This window comes from Molothrus ater, chromosome 4, assembly GCF_012460135.2.
Source record: "Molothrus ater isolate BHLD 08-10-18 breed brown headed cowbird chromosome 4, BPBGC_Mater_1.1, whole genome shotgun sequence".
Classification (NCBI taxonomy): Eukaryota; Metazoa; Chordata; class Aves; order Passeriformes; family Icteridae; genus Molothrus; species Molothrus ater.
In genome coordinates, this window is record NC_050481.2 from 5418539 (window position 1) to 5439910 (window position 21372).

The 21372-nt window shown below is 41.9% G+C and overlaps 1 protein-coding gene across 1 annotated transcript in view; it reads right to left on the reverse strand.

Annotated features, from left to right (window-relative positions):
• Positions 1-1097: 1097 nt before the first annotated feature.
• Positions 1098-21372, reverse strand: part of AFG2A (AFG2 AAA ATPase homolog A) — a 161287-nt gene continuing 141012 nt past the window's right edge. Inside the window, 1 exon segment of the mRNA XM_036382982.2 lies at positions 1098-1423. Coding sequence (XP_036238875.2) covers positions 1247-1423 — 177 coding nt within the window. The 3' untranslated portion in view covers positions 1098-1246.

The following is a 21372-nucleotide window of genomic DNA, read 5'->3' on the forward strand; positions in this document are numbered from 1 at the left end:
TGGAATACTAAAGAGTCAAACAATGAAAAAAAGAAAAAAACCGCATACACATCAGCTGAACTAAGTAAAGGACTCCTCTTTCCTCATCCTCTAAACCTTTACAGCAATAATAAAATTAAACGCAAATTACAGCAACAATAGGTTAGAATGAGAGTAATAAAAAAAGCTGTCGTTTTAAAATAGTAGATTTCTGTTTAAAAGCTACAAAATGTGTACAGTTTGGAACTAAGTAAAGAGAGAAAAACCATAATCAAGGTGAAGAAATTACCTTTCTGTTGATGTTTGTGTTGGTTTTGGTTTATCTTTCCCTCAACTGCTTAAGTCTGGACTAGAAAAGCTCAGCCTTTCTGTTGTGGGGAAAAAAACTGAATATTAGTTTGCTTAACTGCATTTCATCCTGAGTGCAAGAGCAGAGAGCCCACAAGGACCTGTCATCGTTTCAACAGGCGATATAACAAAGAAACAACCTGAGGAGATTTTATCTGTCCCTGAAGTATTTTGTGGTCATTTATAACAGTTTTTGCAAGGAGGTTTTCTCATCCATTAATTAGGGTTCATTATAGATTTTAAGCAGCCAGCTTTAAATAATCTACTTTATCCTCATTCCTATTTATTTTGATAGAAACAAACAGGAACAACAAGAATCTTTTGCTGACACCTGGCAGTGAGTTCAGGTCAGTGAAGGGCTGGACAGTTTTTCAAGGTGCCTACCTGCCAGCATGTCTAAAAAGGAGCTAGTGAAGACTAAAGATAAATGTTTGGCTGTAATCAATCGGGATGCCTTGGCTTTATCTCAGAAAGCCTGTCTGGCAGCTTTGCTGGAGATGATAAGTCAAAAAATTCACAATAATTTTTGTAATGAGGCTGCTCACTGGGATCAAACTGTGGTTGAGGCAGGAACAAATCAAGCAATAATAGCATTTGTTGCTTCTCTCTTTAGGGCCACAAATCCACCAAATTTCAGAATTTGATCTTTTGGGGCTTTTGATACATGATAAACTGACTTAAACCAGAAATCTGACTACCCCTAAAAGGCAGGTTATATCACTAAAATGGTAAAATCTAAAGTTTAGGACAATGCCTATGACACGCAAAACTTCCACAGGAACTTTTATTACAGCAATTCCACATTCAGTTAACTCCAGACACTCCACTCGCTCACAGTACAAAACTCTTTGGCTTCTGACAGCTTCACAAAGGAAATGTGCCATTCACACAGTGAATGGGGAACGTATTAATTTGCCTTTCAGAGCGCGTGCAGTCCACTTTGCTGCTGGTAATCTGCATAAAACTGGATTAACGAGTCGGGAATCCTCGGGCTCACGACTGTCAGCGCGCTCCGGAAGTGCCGGCCCGCGATAGATTTGGCATGGATGTCTTCCTGAAGAGCTAGGAGGGCTGCTTCCCTGCACACTGCTGTTATCTGCAAAGAAACAACAAAAAACCAACCACACAGCATTATTATTATTATTATTATTATTATTATTATTATTATTATTATTATTATTATTATTATTATTGTTGTTGTTGTTGTTGTTGTTGTTGTTACTTGAAGAAAGAAACCCAAGAACATCAAATCACTCCAAATGCCAAATAATCACAAGTAGAGTTTTCCCAACTTTTTAATTTTTTTAAAATAAATGAGGTTGTGGGCGATTAGGACATTCAAAAAACAGGATGTAGCTTGAACTTTAAACCACAGTACATTAAATTTCACATTACAGCATGCTGCAAATTAACTTACTAATCATATTACCTTGTGTTAAACTCCCCACAACACCTGATAAATTCAAATCCCAACCACCGGCGATACAATTTCCATCCCTAAAGTGCAAGAGCAGATATTCCCAGGCTCTGCGGGCATTTTTCTTTCCCAGCCTTGCACTGGGAAAGAAATAAAAACAATTAATTCCAAAAGGAGGCTCGGAGGAGAGGGGTGTGTGGAAGGGGAGGAAGGTTAAGGTCTCATACCCTGCAATGTGTTTTTAAGCTCTCTGGACTTCAGACAGCGGAAACAGACTGATGCCAGTGTCACTCTAAAGACACATTACTGTGGTGAAAGGAGCTTGTGGAATGAAAAGAGATATTGTGATTTCCAGTGCAACAGGGAAAACAGTGATTGATATTGACTGCTCCCTTATATCTGTAAATGAAAGAGCCAACTGAAACACATTTGTCCGGCTATTCAGCATATTTTCTCTGTTTGTTCACTTACTGAAAGGAGTTCCCTCGCTTATGCTCTGCTAATGGTTGCCAAAGCCGTTTAGTAGCTTTTTAGGGGATTTAGCAGCATGTTTAGGAAGCTTTCACAAGAAAACATGCATGGATTTAGATGGCTTTGTCAAGTTACAACAATATTACTATTAGTTCTGTGCTGCTCTAATGAGCACCAAAGCTAAACACTGCTGTTCCGCATTTTAATGCTTTTCAGGACTTCAGAGACAGCTGAACGTGGAAGTGCAGCTGAGATTTAGTGCACCAGCTTCTTGTGGAGATCAGTAATACATCACCCAGAAAGTTAACAGAGAGGCCCTGGTCTTTTTCTGTGCAAGTTTTTCTCTAAGCAGACATTGTGACTGCGTCCCCATCTCGAACAGGAATATTAAGCTACTTAAAGAAAAAAACTTGCACCAGATCAAACACCCCTTGCACTCCCTGCCTACCACTGACCCCAGAATTCTTCCACAAGGGAAAGACTGGTGATGGAAAAACAGATCCCAAGCATTCTGGACTCAGAACCTGTGTTGGCCTTTGAAAGAGGGGTCCATCTCCCCTTGATAAATACTCCAGTAAGGCCACAAAATGAAGAGACTCTCTAGAAGTTTTTACAGGCATTATTAAAAAATCCCCAAATGCAGCCCAGCAGGATTTGACTGCCCTATTCTTCTCACAGAGACCATCATCTATCCACAGCATGAAATGCTGAAGCAGGCTGTCACTGACAAGGTGTTCACTTGTCAGCAGCTGGTTAAGTGAAGGAGAAGCTGAAGGAGACACTGTCAAGCTGTCACATCCCAAACTGAAGGAACACCGCTGCCAATCCTATTTCTTCCCATTTCATTTGTACATGGATACACTCAGGAGGAATTCACCCATAGGCTGATAGCTCTGATGAGGCTTTCACCTGTTCTCTATGCTCTGCCAACACTATCCTCCTTTGGAGGTGAGTGATGACAACTCACCTCCAAAGGATTTTTTTTGTTTTAATTTTATTCTTAAACACTGAACCATAAGTTCTGTGATAGCTGAAAATCACTAGACATAAGGAAGCACCAGAAAACTCATAATTTTTGGCTTCTTAAAAGCATTTCAGCTGCTTTTAAGGGACAAGGGAAGGCATACATTTAAGGCATAAACTATTGTTCTCCCTTTTCCTGGCTGCACTCAGAATTTTTGTGGATTAAATCTTTTCTATATTACTGAGTAATAAACAGCAGGCGTTACAGCACAGTGTTGAAAATGCAGGCCCTTGTGTCTGGTCACAGAGTCACAGGGACTTGTTTCCATTCCTTGGCTAACCCAGGGGATCAGGTTTCTGAGGTAAGAGATTCAACAAGGCAAGTTTGATTATTTTGCTTTGTTCAGTATGCAAACTTAAAAAAAAAAAAAGCCCTCACAAGCATTCTCACTAGCTGATAAAGCTAAATCACTCATGGAAAGCAAACACAAGTAGTGGTGTAGCCACAGTGAGAGGAGGGTGAATTCATCTGCTGAATTCAGACCTTATTGGCCTAAGGTCACTGGTCTGTCATGGAGACTCCTTGTCACAGCCACATTAGGACTTTTCTTACCAGATGGAGCAACAGAAGGGCATTTCTGTGGATTGAGGAAAAAAGGGAAGGCCACAGAAGAGGCTGTAACTGACAGCAGAGGAAGGAGACCCTTTGCAGCAAGACACGGATTTTTTCCAGGCTTAGCAGCACTCCAAACCCACAAGCTGCATCCACACCACCAGCTTTGAAACCCTGCAACAGGTCTATTCCCAATGAACTTCTCCTGTGACTTTCTTAAAACACTTCTTCTTTTGGCCTCTACACGATCACCCTGTATCAAGTGCCGCAGTCCAATCATCCTTATATAATAAAGCACTTTTGTTTGTATTAAACCTGGCAATTTCAGCAAGTCCTCCTATTCCCTGTGTTATGAGAATGGTGATTCATCTGCTCTTCCCTGCTCACCTTCCCTGTACCATAGATGATTTTACAGAGCTTTATCTCCTTCCCTCCCAGTCAATTCTTTGCCAGCTGAGGAGTCCTCAATGACTCAGACCTTGCTCCTGCCCAACCTGCCCATTCTTCCTCCCACCTGCCATTGCTGCCTTGGCCAGTTCTGCCCTGAGCTCTCACTGCTGAGTGCCTGAAGCTGTGCAGGGCACAGAGGGGGCTGTACCAGGTCACAGCTCTGTCCCTGGGCTGCTTTCCTTTCTTATCACTGTATTTGTGCTGAGAGGATTTTTGTCAGAACATTACTCACGCTGCCTCCAGCATCTCTTCCCAAGTGACAGTACCTAATTTAGGCCAAATTATTTGTGAATTTGAAGCTTGGGTGATATTATTTTTTCTCCATTGCATTTAGTAGGATGAACAGTATCTGCCTACCTCAATAAATGAATACTAAGAACCAGCATTACCTACCTGCAAGGCAATTCTTAATGAGTTTCAAATAAAAATACTTAAGGGATCATAATTTTAATCTTTTCAGTACACAAAAAAAGGACAAATAAAAGTGCAGTCTTTTGGATCTCTGTGTGTTATGAGGAACAGGAATAACATCCTAGTCCTGTTCCAAAGGCAAAAATACATCTCACTGTGTGGAGGGACAAAATAGGTATTTTGTGACTGCATCTGAACCCAGAGTGGCTTTCAGCACCCACTCTAGGGCAGTAATGAAGGCATGAAGTGATTGTCAGAGACAGCAGTGATTAAACAGCAACACACCAGGCAATCAAGCCGTACCTACTGTAACTACATGGGTTACTACTGCTACTGCAGCAGTAAAGAGGCAGCCAGGTGGGATAAAAAGCTGTTGAATCTAAGAGTGCCAGAATATCCCCTAGTTTGGTTATTATTAGTATCATTATCAAAGGAAGTTTACCAGAATTCTCATTTCAAATGGAGTCAGAGCAATTTACTGACCAATGCATTCATCTGCTGTCTACAGTCATCTCTTACCATGGGAATACTTTTGAATTCATGCATAAAAACCCAGTGCAGTGCTTTTTTGAAGGATGGATTTATTATCTCAGGAATGATCTTTAAGATCAGAAAATAAACAATTAATTTAGAATTCTGCTTCAAAGTGCAAAAGGCACCAGAATCAAGCTTTCCTGGGAGGAAAGGAGAATTAAAATCTGCTGACTGAGCCCCACACACAGAGGTCAGTAAGAAACAAAGCCACACACCAGCCCAGAGCTATGCTACAAACAACGAAGAGCTCCCCAGCAGGAAAGGATTTACACCTAGTCGTTCTCTCCTGCCCCATTCCACTCCCAGCAACAATAAAATACCCGGTGCCAGTTACTGTTCCCTGCATGACCAGCACTGAGCCCGACCCATCTTTGCCCAGAAACCAATAGTTACACTGGCTGCTTCAGCTGGGCCAATTCTCCCCCATTCTGGCATTAAGCACCAACTCTGTCCAGCCGACTCGAAGTCCTTTTCAGCTTCTTTGTATTTAAAGTGCTCTAAATAGCTTTAAAGAACCTTAAAAAAAAAAAAAAAAAAAAAAAAAAAAAAAAAAAAAAAAAAAGCTCTTCTGTGTTAAAGCCGTAGGTATTTTCAAGAAAGTGGTTTTGTTAGGGCCGAGTGTGCTGGGAACACCTGTGAATGTCGGGTTTAATTGGGCTGCAGCTGGTGTCGATTGTGTGCGCCGTAACTGGCAGCCACTGCCGGGCCCTACATTGTGTTTCATTTTCCTTTTTCCTTCCTTTTTAACTCGCTCCTCCACCCCGCCAGTTAAAGTTGTAAGGGATTGTGTGTGAGAGAGGGATTAGGAGCCTGGAAACAAGAATAGTGCCCTGCGGGTTGTGAATAGCACAAATTGGGGCTCTTCCTGGCGGAGCAGTACCTGCGAGGCTGAGCGCCCGCCGGGCACCTCAAAGGGAGCCGGGACCAGGTCTGGGGACTCGCCTTTCCCGCTCAGCCAGGGAGGGATAAAAGCTTCACACACAGCATTTGAAAAAGACATGAATAACCCCCGGGTCTCGACATCTGTGTCTCACTCGGGCGAATTCCTGCCCTACCCCTGTACCAGGAGCTGCCCTGTGAGAGCAAAAGACTTATCCCCACTAAATAGGGATAGCTGGAAAGCTCTCAGGACCCACCTGAGACTAAGGGAAAAGGTGGGCATGGATGCCTTTCCAGAGAGAGAAGCTGCTCCGTAGACAGAGAGGAGATGGGAGAAGTTGCTGACTGTACTCTTAAAATCCACATAAATAATTCAACGCGGCTCCAGCAGCGCACAACTTCCCACAAGGGATTTGTAGGGGGCTCAAAGCAGTGCTGGGCAGAGATGTAAAAATACCTCGAGGTTTGTGCCACCCCCAGCAGGTCACTCCTGCTCAGTGTGGGACGCCACGGCCCCGCTTTCCCCCCTCTCCTTTGTGCAGGCACCACCCGCTGCCGGCTGCGGGCTCTTGTGCTGGCTCCGGTGCTAAGCTGGCCCTTTCATTCACCGATTCAATGCAGCAGACCATCAGAAAACTAATCCAGAAATAAAATAAAAAGAGCCTTAGCTTGCTGCTGGGGTATTGAGATGGGCTCAGGGGGGATTCGACAAGTCGGCATGGGAGGAGTGGGGAGCACAGCAAGTGGGATGAGTTATGCTCCAGGAGCTGCTGGGGAGACCTGCCCTAGATGAAAATGCTATTTTAAGATGTCACAAATACAATTTTTTCTTTAAAATGGGATAAACTTAAAAACTAAACTAAAATGGGTCTTAGCTGCTTTTGATGTGTTTCAGAAAGGCTTAAATGTAGTACTTCTCTTGTGTTTCACCTTCCCCTGTTTTATGTATAAACCAAGGAAAGACAAGAAAACAGCTTTTTTCTCTTGTCTGCTCAGAGAAATTGTTACAGATTGCTAAAAATCTTGTTCTGTATAGAGGAAAAAGTTTCCAATACTATGGAACTATTGAACACCTTGTGATATATTTTGACCAATGTTTGAAAGACAAAGAATCACCCTGTATGTGCATCTCCTCATTCTGCTCAGTTCTATGATCTGTGTAGATTTACATGGGATGGATCACAGAATCAAATAATGGTTCGGGTTGGAAGGGACCTTTAAAGATTACCTGGTTCTAACCCCTCTGCCATGGGCAGGGAACCTTCCACTAAACCAGGCTGCTCAGAACTTGGCTTTGAACACTTCCATGGATGGGGTATCCACAAAATGATACAATTATACATTTGGGCATTTTGCAAAGGGTGAATAATCTGTTTTAACCAGAAAATGATGTATTAGCATCATGCTTTTCAGACAGTATCCATTCACTCCTCAGACTCATGTACTGAACTATGGGACCTATGGAGTGGATGTGTTTAGGATATGACTTTTGTTCCCTAAAATTTTCCCAGCTGAAGTGTCCCAGCAAGGCCCTCACAGGCTGCACAAGGGCCTCAGTGAGACAGAGGCGTCCTTGATCTCTAAGCATCAATGTTGTAAACTGTTATTAGTTTTCCTCAAGTTAAAGCACTTACATCTCTACAGTTCTGTATTTAGGAACACTGCCTTGGAGCGGGTGAGTTCCTACCCTTGGCAATGACAGTCTACAATTAGATATTATTTTTCATAAAAATATAGACTTCTTTCTCCCTTGTTCATTAAAGAGACATTCATTATGAGTAGACATTGGACTGCCTACTTTAAAGCAGGTCTGTACTGATGAGGCAGCATCTTTGCAATTTTTAAATGTAAAGGACAGCTATTACTTTTTGAGCAACCTGGTCTAGTGGAAAGTGTCCCTGGCCGTGGCAAGGGGGTGGAATGAGATTATCTTTAAAGTCCCTTCCATCCCAAACCATAAACCCAGGATTATGTGTATCCTGTGTCTCTGAGAGCAAATGATCTCTGCTATTACAGATTCCTTTAATGAGAAATTGTTAAGCACGTGTAATTGAATAAAACCAGCTGCTTTAATGATGTCTGTAAGTGAGCTTAGTTCAGAGCAGTCTGCACAACTTAATGTACCATTTGCTTATTTGTGTAATTTTGTGGCTTAATGTACAGGTGACCACGTGTGTGGGTGTCCACAGCTTACCTGAGGTTGCTGCACAGGGACACAAAGCTGTCCTGCTGCCTGAGTACATCTGATTTGATCAGGATGGGGGTTCCCCATGAAAGGTTCACCCTTTCCATGGTGGCCACAGCAAAGACCAAGTCCTCCTGCTCTCTCATCATCTCAGCCAGGCTTCAGAATCAGCTGAAGATGAACCAAGAGCTGAGCCAGACAACTGGCCAGCTGCACATGTGGGACAATCATAGCAACAATTAATGAGGCAGAGTGACCCCAAAATGCTGCCTTTAATTGCTCTTCCAGTACCAGAAACTGTGCAGGAGCTGTTCCCGGGCAGCAGACAGCATCACATGTATCAGTAGCTCCTGCTATTCTATAAAGCTCACACACGCCCAGGGAAGGGAAAGATGAGGTATGTAGCCAAAATTAGGTGTATGTATCATAACTCCAGCACATGATGACAGCTAAGGGGAATAAAGCAGAGCTCTCAGTGGTACATGCTAAGTGTCATCACACATACCTCTGCTCATCCCAACATGTTCTAACAGAGCGAAGCCTCGGCTCCATCTGCAAGCTTTCTTTTTTTCTTCCTTCCACTCTCTTAAAAAATATTACTAGATGTGGTATCCTTCCAAGCAATGTATAAAACATGTAAATTCCGATTTCAATTTTGTAACTACAAGCCCAAAAGGCAGCTATTTTCCAAGAGGCGCTCCGCCGATATGGCTCCCATCACTTTGGCAGAGACATGGCATAGCTACACCTCTCACAAAGGAATTCCGTAACAAAACGAGTTTTTACATGCTGGGACTAAATATTTTTAAACAGCACTCTCTGCCAACTTCAAGTTTCAGCTATATTTGTGCAACTAAAAAAAAAAACAACCAAAAAACCACCCCCCCCCCCCCCCAAAAAAAATCACATGCGTGTTTCTATACAAGATTAAGCTGCATTTCTGGTTAACCTCAGAATTATTTCATTTTTATATAAACATTTAATGGGAAAGTTTAACTTCTTCCCTTCAATGAGGAAAAGGAAGCCAAGCCACTAGAAAAACAGAGTCTTTCTATGTGTGTGTGTGTGCACGCACTCATTTTAATTAAAAGTAATTAAGAGAATCCTGTGTTCTCACTCACAGTCTGCTGCTGCTGCAGAGGGCCTGGACACAGAGCCAAGGGTATTCTGCCCAACGCCGCCAGCAAGAGAGATTGGATTATGCAACTAAAAATTTTAAACTAGAAGACTTCATCATTAGCTGTGGCTGTCATGAGTTTCTCCCTAGGAAAAAAAAAAACTGTATAAAACAGATTTGGCAGCTCCCACCTTATGAAACCTATCAGGGTGGAGGTGTTAAGCAGTTGCTGCATTTGCTTGCTTGCTTTTCAGATTTCGAGGCACTTACAAGGCTGGGTGATATATTCAGCATATTTCCTATTTCTTGCACTGGAAGATAATTCTTGCCTTTCCTTTCTCAAGTTTAGACTGAGCAGAGGCCTCAGACTCCTATCAAAACAAAGCAAATAAAAGCAACTCTGCAAAAAGAACTGGGAGAAGTGCTCTCCCTTCCCTAAAAATATTATTTTTTGGTCAATAGAACACAGCCAGTCTAGAACTGTCTTTCATCTCCTTTCAGCTCCAGCCACATTTCTATTACATTATATCACCATTTAAAGGTAGCTACAACCCCAAACTTTTGAATCCAACTAGCAAAGAAGGAAAGCAAAAAAAAAAACAACCATTTTTTTATGGGTTCATTTAAACTCTGCCTTTCATCCTGTCTTTGGAGCCATGGCAAATATTGTCCTGATTTGGACCTTACACAGCAGGTTAAAAATAGCAACCGTAGCTACCTACATATGAGCTATCCTAATACAATACAGTAAAAGCAAACTCACTGAGTTAACAATAATGACAAATCTCCTAGAAACTTAGTTTTTCTGTCAATTTGGACAGAAAGCACACAAATGCTACAATAGTAAGAGTTACACTGTCTTGGTGACACGTGCATTCACATCCTAGGTTGAGGTGAGAAAAGACATTTGGGGAGAACACACATAATGTCCCTAATGGAAGCTCTCTAGCCTTTATTTATTGGGTTCTCAGTTCCTGGAAGGTGTGAGATGTCTCCTGTGGAGTATCTATTTCCCCAGCAGAAAGCTAAAGGAATTTCAAGCTGTTTCTAAGTTTACCTCTTGGAGCTTCCCATGGCACCAGCTGCTGGTGTTTCCCAGGAAAATCAAGGAGGAGGACTACTGCATGCCTGTATTCCAGGGAGGCAGAGTGTGGCTGGGAAGACAGGCAGACCTAGAAAGCAATGCCATTAAGCCCCAGCAAAATGCCTTTGTGTATGGTTATTACTCCTAAAGGAGGAAGCAAAAAATGCTGGAAAAGAACTTATTCAAGTTTTAATGCAGGGTTTGCTTGTGCAAGAAAAGAAATGAAGTAATTGCAGCAAGAAAAGAAACCATGAGTGATGCAAATATATGGAGCAAGAAAAGTGGGGTACCAACAATTACCTTGAGTTAAGGATTGATGAAGAGTTATATTTTAATGGAACAGAAAGTCAATTGAGGTGTCTGCTTTTGCATTGTTAACATTACAGCTTGAAGTTTGGGTTCCCTCCTCCAGTTGAGGAAACTGAATCCACGTAATGTCTGAAAGTCATCCAGATCTGCTTACTCCATGGATAACAGATCTAATTTAACAAATTCTTCTCTTTCATAATTGTAAACTCCTTCTACACTTGTGCCATGTTATTGCAAAAACCTCCTTTGGTTTCTTGGGTTTTTTTCCCCCTCCTTCCTTATCTAGGTAAGACAATGTAATGCAAATTTCCAACACTATGAAGATTTAGAAAACAGGTCACTTGAGTTTCTCTTCACAAAGATGCTTCACATTCAAAATTTACCCTCAGCATCTCTGCAAATATGCACGGGGGAAGCAGAGGAGTGTCCCGTCCCTTCCCCTTCCTCCATGTTGTATGCAGCTTTGCTTTTCAATATTAACAGCATTTTAACTTGTTAGAAGTTGCAGTCTAGCATGATACTCAAACAATTTAAGGCCAGAAAAGTAGGAAATTTATGCTTCATAGTGTTCAAGGAAGGAGAGGATGAAGTCCAAAGGAGGATACCGCAAGACTGAGCTCAGAAACTGTAACACAACTAAGGACCACAGCTGAAAGATCATAAAAAGCCTCTAAGAAACATGTGGCAGGACAGTCCTGAAATGTTCCTGAGGCACACTTTGAGGGACACTCACAAACTGAAGTCACCATCAGGTTTTTTGCCTCCTGCTGTAGGGCTGCTTTGCCTACCAGAGCCCGAGTGAATACACAGGAAAAGAACATCTGCTCCTCTTACCTGCAGTGTTGTGGGTGCACTCCCCTTGCTAGCTAGAGCCTGCAGCACACATATGCCTTCTCCTGAACTTCCAGAAATATTTTACAGTGCTGAATTGTGTGGCCAAGTTATACAATGACACAATAAAGCACAACTGCTCTCCCTGAAGCCATTCCAGCCTATCTAACAGGCTCAAGAATCACGCAGCAGCCCACTGTGCATGGAACAGAGGACTCTATGGATGACAGCATCCAACAGCTTGTGCCAAGTAGACATGAGTCTGTGAGGTGGAAAAAAAAGGACACCTTAATTGTATCATTGACTTTGTCCTTAGCAGATGCTGCTCTTTCTGCTTTGTGTGGGTATCTACAACTGGTATTGTTTCCACATCCTTGTCAAGAGCTGAGTTCTGATTTGCTCAGGAATTGCCTGTGTGCATGAGAAAGTGTAAACTTTCCACTTCCCTGTGTATTGTATTTACTCATTTCACATTAGATGTACAGATAGTAGGACAGACAGAAAGTCTTAATGCCTCTGCAAAAACAATAAAAGGTGACCAAAAGAATGAGGACACCACATCCAGGATGCTGCCACAGAAGCACAGTTTTCCATACTGAATCAAAAACCAGATGCTATTTTCTCTCAGCTTTGTAATTATTCAGTACTGCAAAGAGCAGATGTTCTTAACATTTCCCACTTGGTATCATATTTTATACTTTTCATGCTATCTGGAAGATTCTTTGATATCAATCATTTGTTTTTTATGGGGTGAGCAAGTTTTAAATGCATGAAATGTCACAGGGAAACTGGACTTTATTCCTTCCATTTATTTCGCATGACACCACACAACTGGTACTTCTCAGCAGCCCAGAGTGGTGAAGGTGCTTGTTTTAGCTCAAAGGGCTGTGATTGAGAAAGCCTCTCTTGTGCTTCAATGTGCCCCTCCCATTTATCAAGTGACTTCCAGATCAAATGGATGACTCTGAGACTTGGAAGGGCACAGCACCACTGCAGCACTGAAGGCCTTTCTCCCCCCACATAACCATGTTGGGAACAGCAGCCATAGCACCAGGGAGCCTGAAACAATGTGGGACTCTCACTCTGCTTCATTAAATGCTATTTTGCTAAATTAAAGGCCACAAGTAAGTCATATTGTATCCATAAGCACATGCATGCCATAGGCCTTTCCCCTTCCATATTTTCCTCAGCTGTGGATCATGAAAAATCCCATGGAAGACATATTTCAACTTTTCAGTTTTTTTTTTTTTTTTTTGGGTGAGAGCAGGACTTTCCACCCCTCAGTGGACACAGCACTCAAACCACGCTGCCAAATATTACATGATGTCCTTTCCAGAGTTAATTTTTAATTTCCTGACTCCACTGCATGAGAAATTTTCAAATTGTCTTGGCGGTCACTTAGAGGCATGTGCAGACCTAATTGCAGGAGTGAATGCAGTGTCAGCCCAAATGCAAACCTCTGGACTCAGTGAGGAATTTCTGCAGAATTAGTTCCTTGGTTGAATTAAGTTCCAGAGAGACCCACACTCCAAGGATCGACTGCAAATGTATCGCAAAGGGTGAGAGCCTTCCTTGCCCCAGCCTGCAGCCAGGGGAGGCAGGTGTTTTCAATGTGTCACTCAAAAACCTGGTGATTTTCTGTTTTCATTTTTTAATACCCCAATTCCTAACCCACAGATGTTGTGCATGGCTATAAATCTTGGCACCCTCTTCTCGGCGAAAGAGTTTCTCCTGGTATTCAATTTTCTTTGCTTTACCTTAAGTCACCCTAATCATGCTGACATCTACTATCGATGATTATATTAGCCCTAAAAGATCCTTAAACAAATGAAAAGGACTGACTTCCACTCCTAAAGTTCTGCTTCCAATTTTCTAAAGGAAATTAAATAATGTATAAATCAAATGCTGGGCGCAGGCCCAGGCAGCTGAACATCGCTTTGTCCTTTCAAAGTGAAGACGAAGTGTCTGCTACGGAAGGGACAAGCCAAGAGAAATAAAGCTTAACCTCAGCTCCATGTGAAAGTGATTTGGGATAATCGGGGGAATCTGCAAAGAGGTTAAGAAGGGGACCACATACTAACAGGGGAACTTCGCACAACGATCAAAAATATATCAAGAGCTGACCTTCACCTGGAGGAGCTGCACAGCCCCGACAGCTTTGTTACACCGGAGCAGAGCGCGAAGGGCAGGAGAAAGAAGAGATGAGCAGGAAGTCAAAAATCTATTTATGGCTGCCATTTGTCATGTTTTGGTAATCTTATCAGGGTGAGTTTTTTTCAGTTTTGCAAGATTTATAACTAAGTACTGCCTGACAACGTTGCAGTGAGTGTGCACACTACTTTCCAGTTCTCCTTTAGCTAGTACACACTACTTAGATTATTAAATCAACCACCAAGGGACTTCTGAATTTATGTACTATTGATGGACTGCTGATCCTTCTCTTTAACACAGTGTATGTATCTAGGAAGGGAAAAAAGCAGTAAAATGTGCTAGATTTCTTGCTGGTATTATTTACTGAGCAAGCAATTGCTTTAATTGCCACAAGGCATTTCTTAGAACTATTGGGGAAGATGTACTTTGTAATATGATTTCTCCATTAAAAGGAGATCCTAATCAAGTCTATACTGCTTCAACATGAGTTCACACTGACATTTTTGCACACAGCAGGGTGTGTTTGAAATCTCTGATCAGCAGTAGAGTTCATGGTTAGGGTCAGCTTAACCCTATTCACATAAATCAAACTTTGGTGGGGAGAAAAAGATGTGACATGCAGCTGTCAGTGCCCCAACTGTGTACACTCATAGTTCCAAAATATTCCTGTCCTCATCTTTACAAAGTCTAGAATATTTCAGATGTGATGCACATGGCCCTTAAGCTCAGATGGTGGAGAAGTCTCATCTTTACACTTTCTTGAGAAACCTGCAAAATTCTTTTCAGCACTGTCACTTATCAGTTGTTTGGTCTGTCACCACATGAAGTGAGCAGCTGGCAAAGCAGGGACAGCCACGTAACACTTACATGTGAATGTGAATTCAACACACATCTTGCTTAGCTGCTGCAAACCTGTCAGGGAATGCTTCACTGTTTAAAAAAACCCCAAAACATAAACCCACAAACAAAATCCCTATACATTTATTTCCCTTTTAAAAAGATGAGTCCATACACACACTCTTTTATTGTAGAGTTGAAGTACATGATGAGTGCAACTGCCATTTATTGGGATACAAATTCATCTGAACATCAAGCACCCTTGATTCAGAAGAACCAACAAGTTTACTGGGCTCACAGCCCTGTAATTTAGTGACAAGTATCCACGCCATTCACAAAAGCTATAAAATATTAGAACAAGCTTCAGGAATGTTATTACCTTAAAAGAGGCAATTCAACCAACCTGTGAGCTGGGAGATTCTCCCATACATCTCCCTGTCTTCTGACAGACCCCCTGCAAATGAAGCCCAGCTATGGCTGTGTTTGAAAAAGCAAAGTAAGCAGTGGAACAGAGGGGATTTCATGGCACCACAGGGCTTCACACAAACACTGCCAGAATAAATTCCTCTGTCAGACCTCCAAGTTTCACATCACTTTGTCTCCACAGGTTCCCAAATATCAATAGCAAGAAGAAAAAAAAACAAACCATAAAGAAGGATGGGAAGAAGTAGGAAGTTTTCACAGAGTGTGGTTGTTTGCCATCCTTGGATTTAAACAAAACCAGGCGCACAGTGTGTTACTCACACATGAAAAGAGGAGAGCCAAGAAGGGAAGAAGATGCTTCTCTCTTTTCCTCTCCCCTTGTTTCAAGAAAGCATCCCTGAAAGCACACAGGCATCTGGTTTGGGTTCCTCTGACGTCAGCAAACGCCACTGAAGTAAAGCACATGCTTAAATATGTTCCAAACCCCTTATCTGCTTTTAATAATTGGAAGCTAAATGGAAGCTATAAGTCATTGAGCAGGACAAGTACCATGAACAAACAAGACCTTTTTTGCCTTTAAGGTGATGGTACTTAGTGGCTCTGCAAAACTTTGGACTCAGTAACATCCGCTATCAGAATTGGAGACAGATTTTAATGCAGGATTCAATCAAATTACAAATGTTAAAATTCATGCTCTGGTCAGAGAAAGAAGTTGAGTTTAATGACAGCATGTCACATCCCTTTGGTGCTTTATATTTCTACCTATTTTTTATATATTGGTGTCTCCAGTAAAAGGAAAATAGGAAGAAACTCTGGTACAAGGCTACTCATTGCTGCCAGGTAATTTTGCTGTGGTCAGCCTCTCAGGCAGTGTGTGGCTGGTGCTCTTGGAGAGTTTGGAAAGGGATGAGAAATGTGGGAGAGGTCTTTTCCACCAGACTATATGAAACATTACCTGCCAAGGTAGAGTTAGGCAAAAGTCACTCCTAACAGGAGTCAGCCATTTGACAATCCCTGAGAGGGACTGAATGTAGGATTACAGTCTTGGCTCTGTTATGAATTTCCTTTGTCACCACCTAGCAAGCTCTGCTGATAACCTGGGATAAGCTGCCTTCCTCGGGTCAGTGCTCATTCATGTCCCAAACCTCATGGACCATCAGCAATGGAGGAGTTACAGCAGCCACTGAAGCCTGGCATGGCAGGGACTGATTCCAGGGACTATTCCAGTTACCATTGCAGTAACTCCCAGGGACTGCCATGGGAGTTACTGCAATGGGATCTAATTCCTCAGTAACAGGCAGGATCAAGTCCTAAATTAGTGATTCCCAGATTTCATTAAGTTTATTCATCCTTAGGCCAACTTACCTGCTGGCACAACTCCCCTGGGGATTGTGCCAGCAAAGACTTTGGCCTAGTAATTTCAGATTAATTTCTGTATCATCATCTTCATGTGGCTTTGGGAAGACTATTTGTATATCCTGCTATAGACCTTGTAGAAGCAAACATTAATTATGAAGGAAAATTTTTAAATTTTTGACTCCACAACTACTCTTCCAAAATTATAAAAAAAAAAAAAAAAGAGTAGTCTAGACCATGGACAGGAATTCCAGATGGAAATATGTTTAACAAATATGGAAAGGTAATACTTTCCTGTATATTGCTTTGTGAGTTATTAGCACCTAAATGGTCTCCATGGTCAAAAGTGTATTAATGAGCTGGAAGACTAAGTGATGTAATCAGGAGGGATCAGCAGTAATTTCTCCTGCAGAAGATTTACATGCAGCAGCCATGTGTGTTTGTTTATGATCTCTACATCTGGTAACGAGCTCTCGACGCGATGGAAAGCTGCGGTGGAATAATGCACCCTGTTCCTCTCACGCACTAATTAATGCTCTATTTAGTCTGGGAAAAGGCACTTCAAAAATAAACACTCATTTCCAGCAGACCATAAGGATAGGTAACAACTGAAACACACCACACAGGTCTAAAAACTGGTGTGTAGCAACTTCTGAAGCATTAAAAAAGCTGAGTTTTAACTCCCAGAGTACCACAGGAAGAGCGTGTGCACACACCAATCTCTCCAGCACTACAAACACACACTAAGAGACCCTAGATACCCACAGAGACAATCAAAGCCAGAGTGATAATCTGTAGGAATGACAAAAACCAGTAAGAGAAGGCAGAGATAAAATATTCCCCTTGACAGCAAGTGTTAAACTATGTTTTGTGCTCACAAGACACCTATAGTAACACTGCTGGCCATCACCTCATCCACCTCATTCTGACAGTTGATAACATGAGCAACAAATCTGATTTCCACAATGACAGGAAAAGCAGCCATTGCAAAGATGGTTCAATCTTGTATTCCTACTGGAAAAAAAAAGACCTGGGAGATGGTGTCCAGCCCATCCTCTGCCTGCAGGGCTGGCTGCTGAAGGGGGAATGCAGTGGGGGCTCAGCATCCTCAGCTGCCACTGGAGTCCTTCCACTGCTTTTAGTCACTTCACCAAGGCCTTGTCTCCACTGGATGTGAGGCTGGAACAGCTACTGCATTTACATTCACAGCCTATCTCATTCCAGGATAACTTCCTCACACTGACATGCCCTCAGAAGTACAAGAGCATTCGTCTGTGGCTGCATTTAGCCCTAGGCTGGAGTCTCACAAGGTAACAGAGAATAGAGATTTGGCTTTATCTTACAAACTGTGCTAATATATCTCACCACCCTTTGGATTGGAGCCAACTTCTTCTCTCTAATCTCCCAATCATTTCCCACTGAAAACTTGTACTTTCTTTAGTCTGTGAAAGAAGACAAAAATCAGGAAAATCACAGGGATTGCAGGGCATGGAAAGCCTGTGTGAGCTGTACCCAAAAGAAAATTTCCCAGCCTGAGATACCAGAGCTATGAAACAGCCTCTTTCAGTGACAGAGGAATTGCCATGGTGGCTAAGAGAAAGCCTGTTTAGGCTACAAGTACAGAGGAACAACAACTCAGAGATTTGGGATGGCTTTAAAGGTAAATCAGATAAAACCAGAGCAAATATATGAGTAGAGGTTGAAACTTTTCATGTATATTGAAATGGCAGTGTGAAAACAATTTTTCTCCTGCCAGGCACAACTCTTACCCTCCCACTCACACATCCAGGGTACAGAGTTTGCAACTCAGGACTTCTTGTGTGCTCTTCAGCTGCAATAAAAAAAGGCATTTTTGCAGTGCTTACAGCTCAGACCCTCATCCACACTCACTGAGACCATCTGACACATCCCTGCCTCCCCTGTTCAGATTTCCCAAAGCAAGCAGAGAGGACCAAGGGGGAATCACATGTCTGACAGGGACAGTCTGACATGAATGGTGAGTTGTCAAAATGGAACCAGCAATCCCCTAAAACTAGTGTTTGGTTTCAGGAACAGAATTTGCAGGCTGCAGTCTGCAGATGCATGCCAGGCTCTGCCACAGCAGTAAGTGTAGGTGGGCAAATAGCAACTCATTTCTAGAGGTGGCCAGTCGACTCTGCACTTCTACCAAGGCTTTTCTGATAAAAAAATTATGGTTTTTTTATCAGTGCCTGAATCTCCATGGGTTCCTAGATCTGCAGAGCATCTTTGTTCTGTTTAGACTTGCCTTTTTTTTTTTTTTTTTTTTTTTTTTTTTTGTTCAGAGACAAAACAAGCTAGGGCTTCAAACCATACAGGGTTTTAATGCTGCAGAATCCCCACGTACCCACTTCCTCTCTTTCCTCAGCTCTTCTCTATCTGATTTACTGTTTACTTACAGACCATATGGGAAACATGTCGGGAAAGCACGCATCCGGGTTCACATTCGCAGTAAATACTTTTTATGACTATTCCCATGACCTGCAGCAACAGACTAGATTAGTCGCCCACAAATATGTATAATCACACAATCATTTAAATACATTTTCCAAACAGAATATGTTCTGAGATCCAGATCAACTAAATATTCCTCTTTCTGAAACCTATTTCCTACAACTTTACCATTTCCACCTGAGACAAAGTCTTATCTTTCAACTGTGGAGTCAATATAAACAGAAGAACATGAACACCTGGGTCCATGTAAAAGTGCAGCCAGCAAATTATCAGTCCAGGCTGCTCAGTTTTCTTAGCAAAAGAATTATAAATTTGTTTTCAGCAAAAGAGCTGAAAATAGATGTTGATGCTGAAGTATATCTATCAAAATGTGAAAAAACACTTTTTTTATTCTCTGTTTCATAAAACCAACTCCCTCTAATTTTAAGTTCATCCAAAAGCAGCATTGCAGAAGCATTCTATTCTGCTGAATAGAGTGTAGAGTATTGCCCAAGCAGAATACATTATTTAATCCAAAGTCAAATAAACAAAGGGTCAAATTCAACCTCACCCATTCCATTTAGCAACAAAATAGAAAGGAAATCTTGAAAAACTCATTTTGAATTGAAATTTTAAAAATCTTTCCAAGGTGAAACATTCCGAATTCTGTTTCTCATGTAAAAAGTTAAGTCAATGATACAGAACTAAAGTAATAATTGAATTTCGTGTTTCTGAATAATTTTTTATCAGAAGGAAGTCTGAAGCAAAATTTATAAAAGTAAAATTAATATCTACATTTTTCCCATGTAAGTAATGAGACCATTTAATCTTATTCAGGATTACCACTTAATCCACTTAATTTTATTCAGGATTTGAATTTTTTTTTTCATTTCCAATCATCCTGTGGGTTGAAGAAAAATTTGCTGTGTCCCTGTTGCTTTGGGAAATGGTTCTGATAGTCTTTTAACTCGCAGCTGGCAGGAGCGAAGAATGCTTGTAGCTCTCCCCCACCTCCTCTCCCTGCGGAAGCTGGCAAGCTCATCTGCTGCAGGATACTTGGAGAGCATCTCCTCAGCCAAACTGACTTACTGCGTCATGTTCCAACACTTAACTAGAACACGTGGAAATATTCCTTTTGTTAAATGCATAAAGATTAAAAAAATACAGATTTCACATGGTAACTTGGCTTTTTAAAGCTCTATGATTTTACGAAATGGAGGTTGGGTGTTCTTTCTACAGGCAGATGTTGGGATACTGTTCTAAGCCTCTAAAAATGAAAAGGGGGTGTGTTTCCCTGCTTTTTAAGGAATGCTTTGCCCACAGGTTTTTGAGATGAAGTGCAGAGCACTGTAAAGTGTTGGCATTCAGCAAGGCACTGAGCAAGGGCTCAGCTGGAAGCACCTGAGTGAGCCTCTGCTGCCAGAGCAGGGTCCTGCAGGAGGAGGGCCCTGCTGAAGCACCTGGGGAGCAGCTTTCCCGGGAAAGCCGAGCGCTCCCTGTCAGGCGCACGCCAGCCCCGGGCCTGACCCTGCTCTGCAGTCAGGCTGCTCCTGGAACAGCCAGCGATCCATCTCCTCCGCCAGCTCCGCTCCAGTTCGGAAAACATCGGATCTGGAAAATGGTTTAAAACTGCACATTTCCGTTCAAAGGGCCCTCTTGTTGTTCTGCTTGTTTGGGGGCAGGAGCAGGAAGGGTCATTACATGGTGGAAAAGCAAAAAAACACATTTTCATGGGCAATTGCTATATTAATATGTATCACTTTACATACACAGTACATCTACATATGGAACCTATTATTACTGAGGAAATGTTTTTTTAATGAGGAAGACTTAACAATACTTAAGAGAGAAAATGTTCAAACCAATGTTAATTTGCAGCAGAAGTAACAAAATATTTTAATAAAAAACAGTAACAAGAACTGGCCTTCCTATCCAGGATCAGCCTGCTCCTATGTTCACACCTTGAGAATAGAATTCTACTTCCAAAGCTTTTCCAGCCATTGCAAACCTCCTAAAATTGAAGTCTAACCTCTGACTCAAGGACTTTCAAGAGCAAGACCTGTTCAGCTCTACACAGAGACAGAGATAGCTCATTATATTTCTCTTTTCTGGAACCCTGGAAGCATTTCTTCCCCCTCCACCTCTTTTACCAAGCCTGTGCCTGCCTTCCCTTCCTAGCCCCAAAACTCATCCAAAAATAAAGAAAAAGGGATTTTTAGGTAATACAATCACTTCTGCATAAATGTAGCTAAATATATTCTCAATTGCTGAGCACTGTTTCCTTTCCCTCTCCCTGCATGCTGGGATTAATTAAGCTTTCCTTAAATGTTGCATATGAATTAAGAAGAAACAAACAGCAAAAAGCCCCTCACTATTTTCAAAGGAAAAAAATCTGGTGCTAAAAAGTCCTGGCAGGCTAAATATTAGTACAATAAAACTGCTGGATTTCAATTGGTAAAAATAAAGTGACTAAAAGCTCTCTGTTTGAAAAATGAGAGACATACAAGAAAAGACTGTTCCTGTAGGAAACAGACACTTTGTTTCAAGAATGATCTCAAAGCCA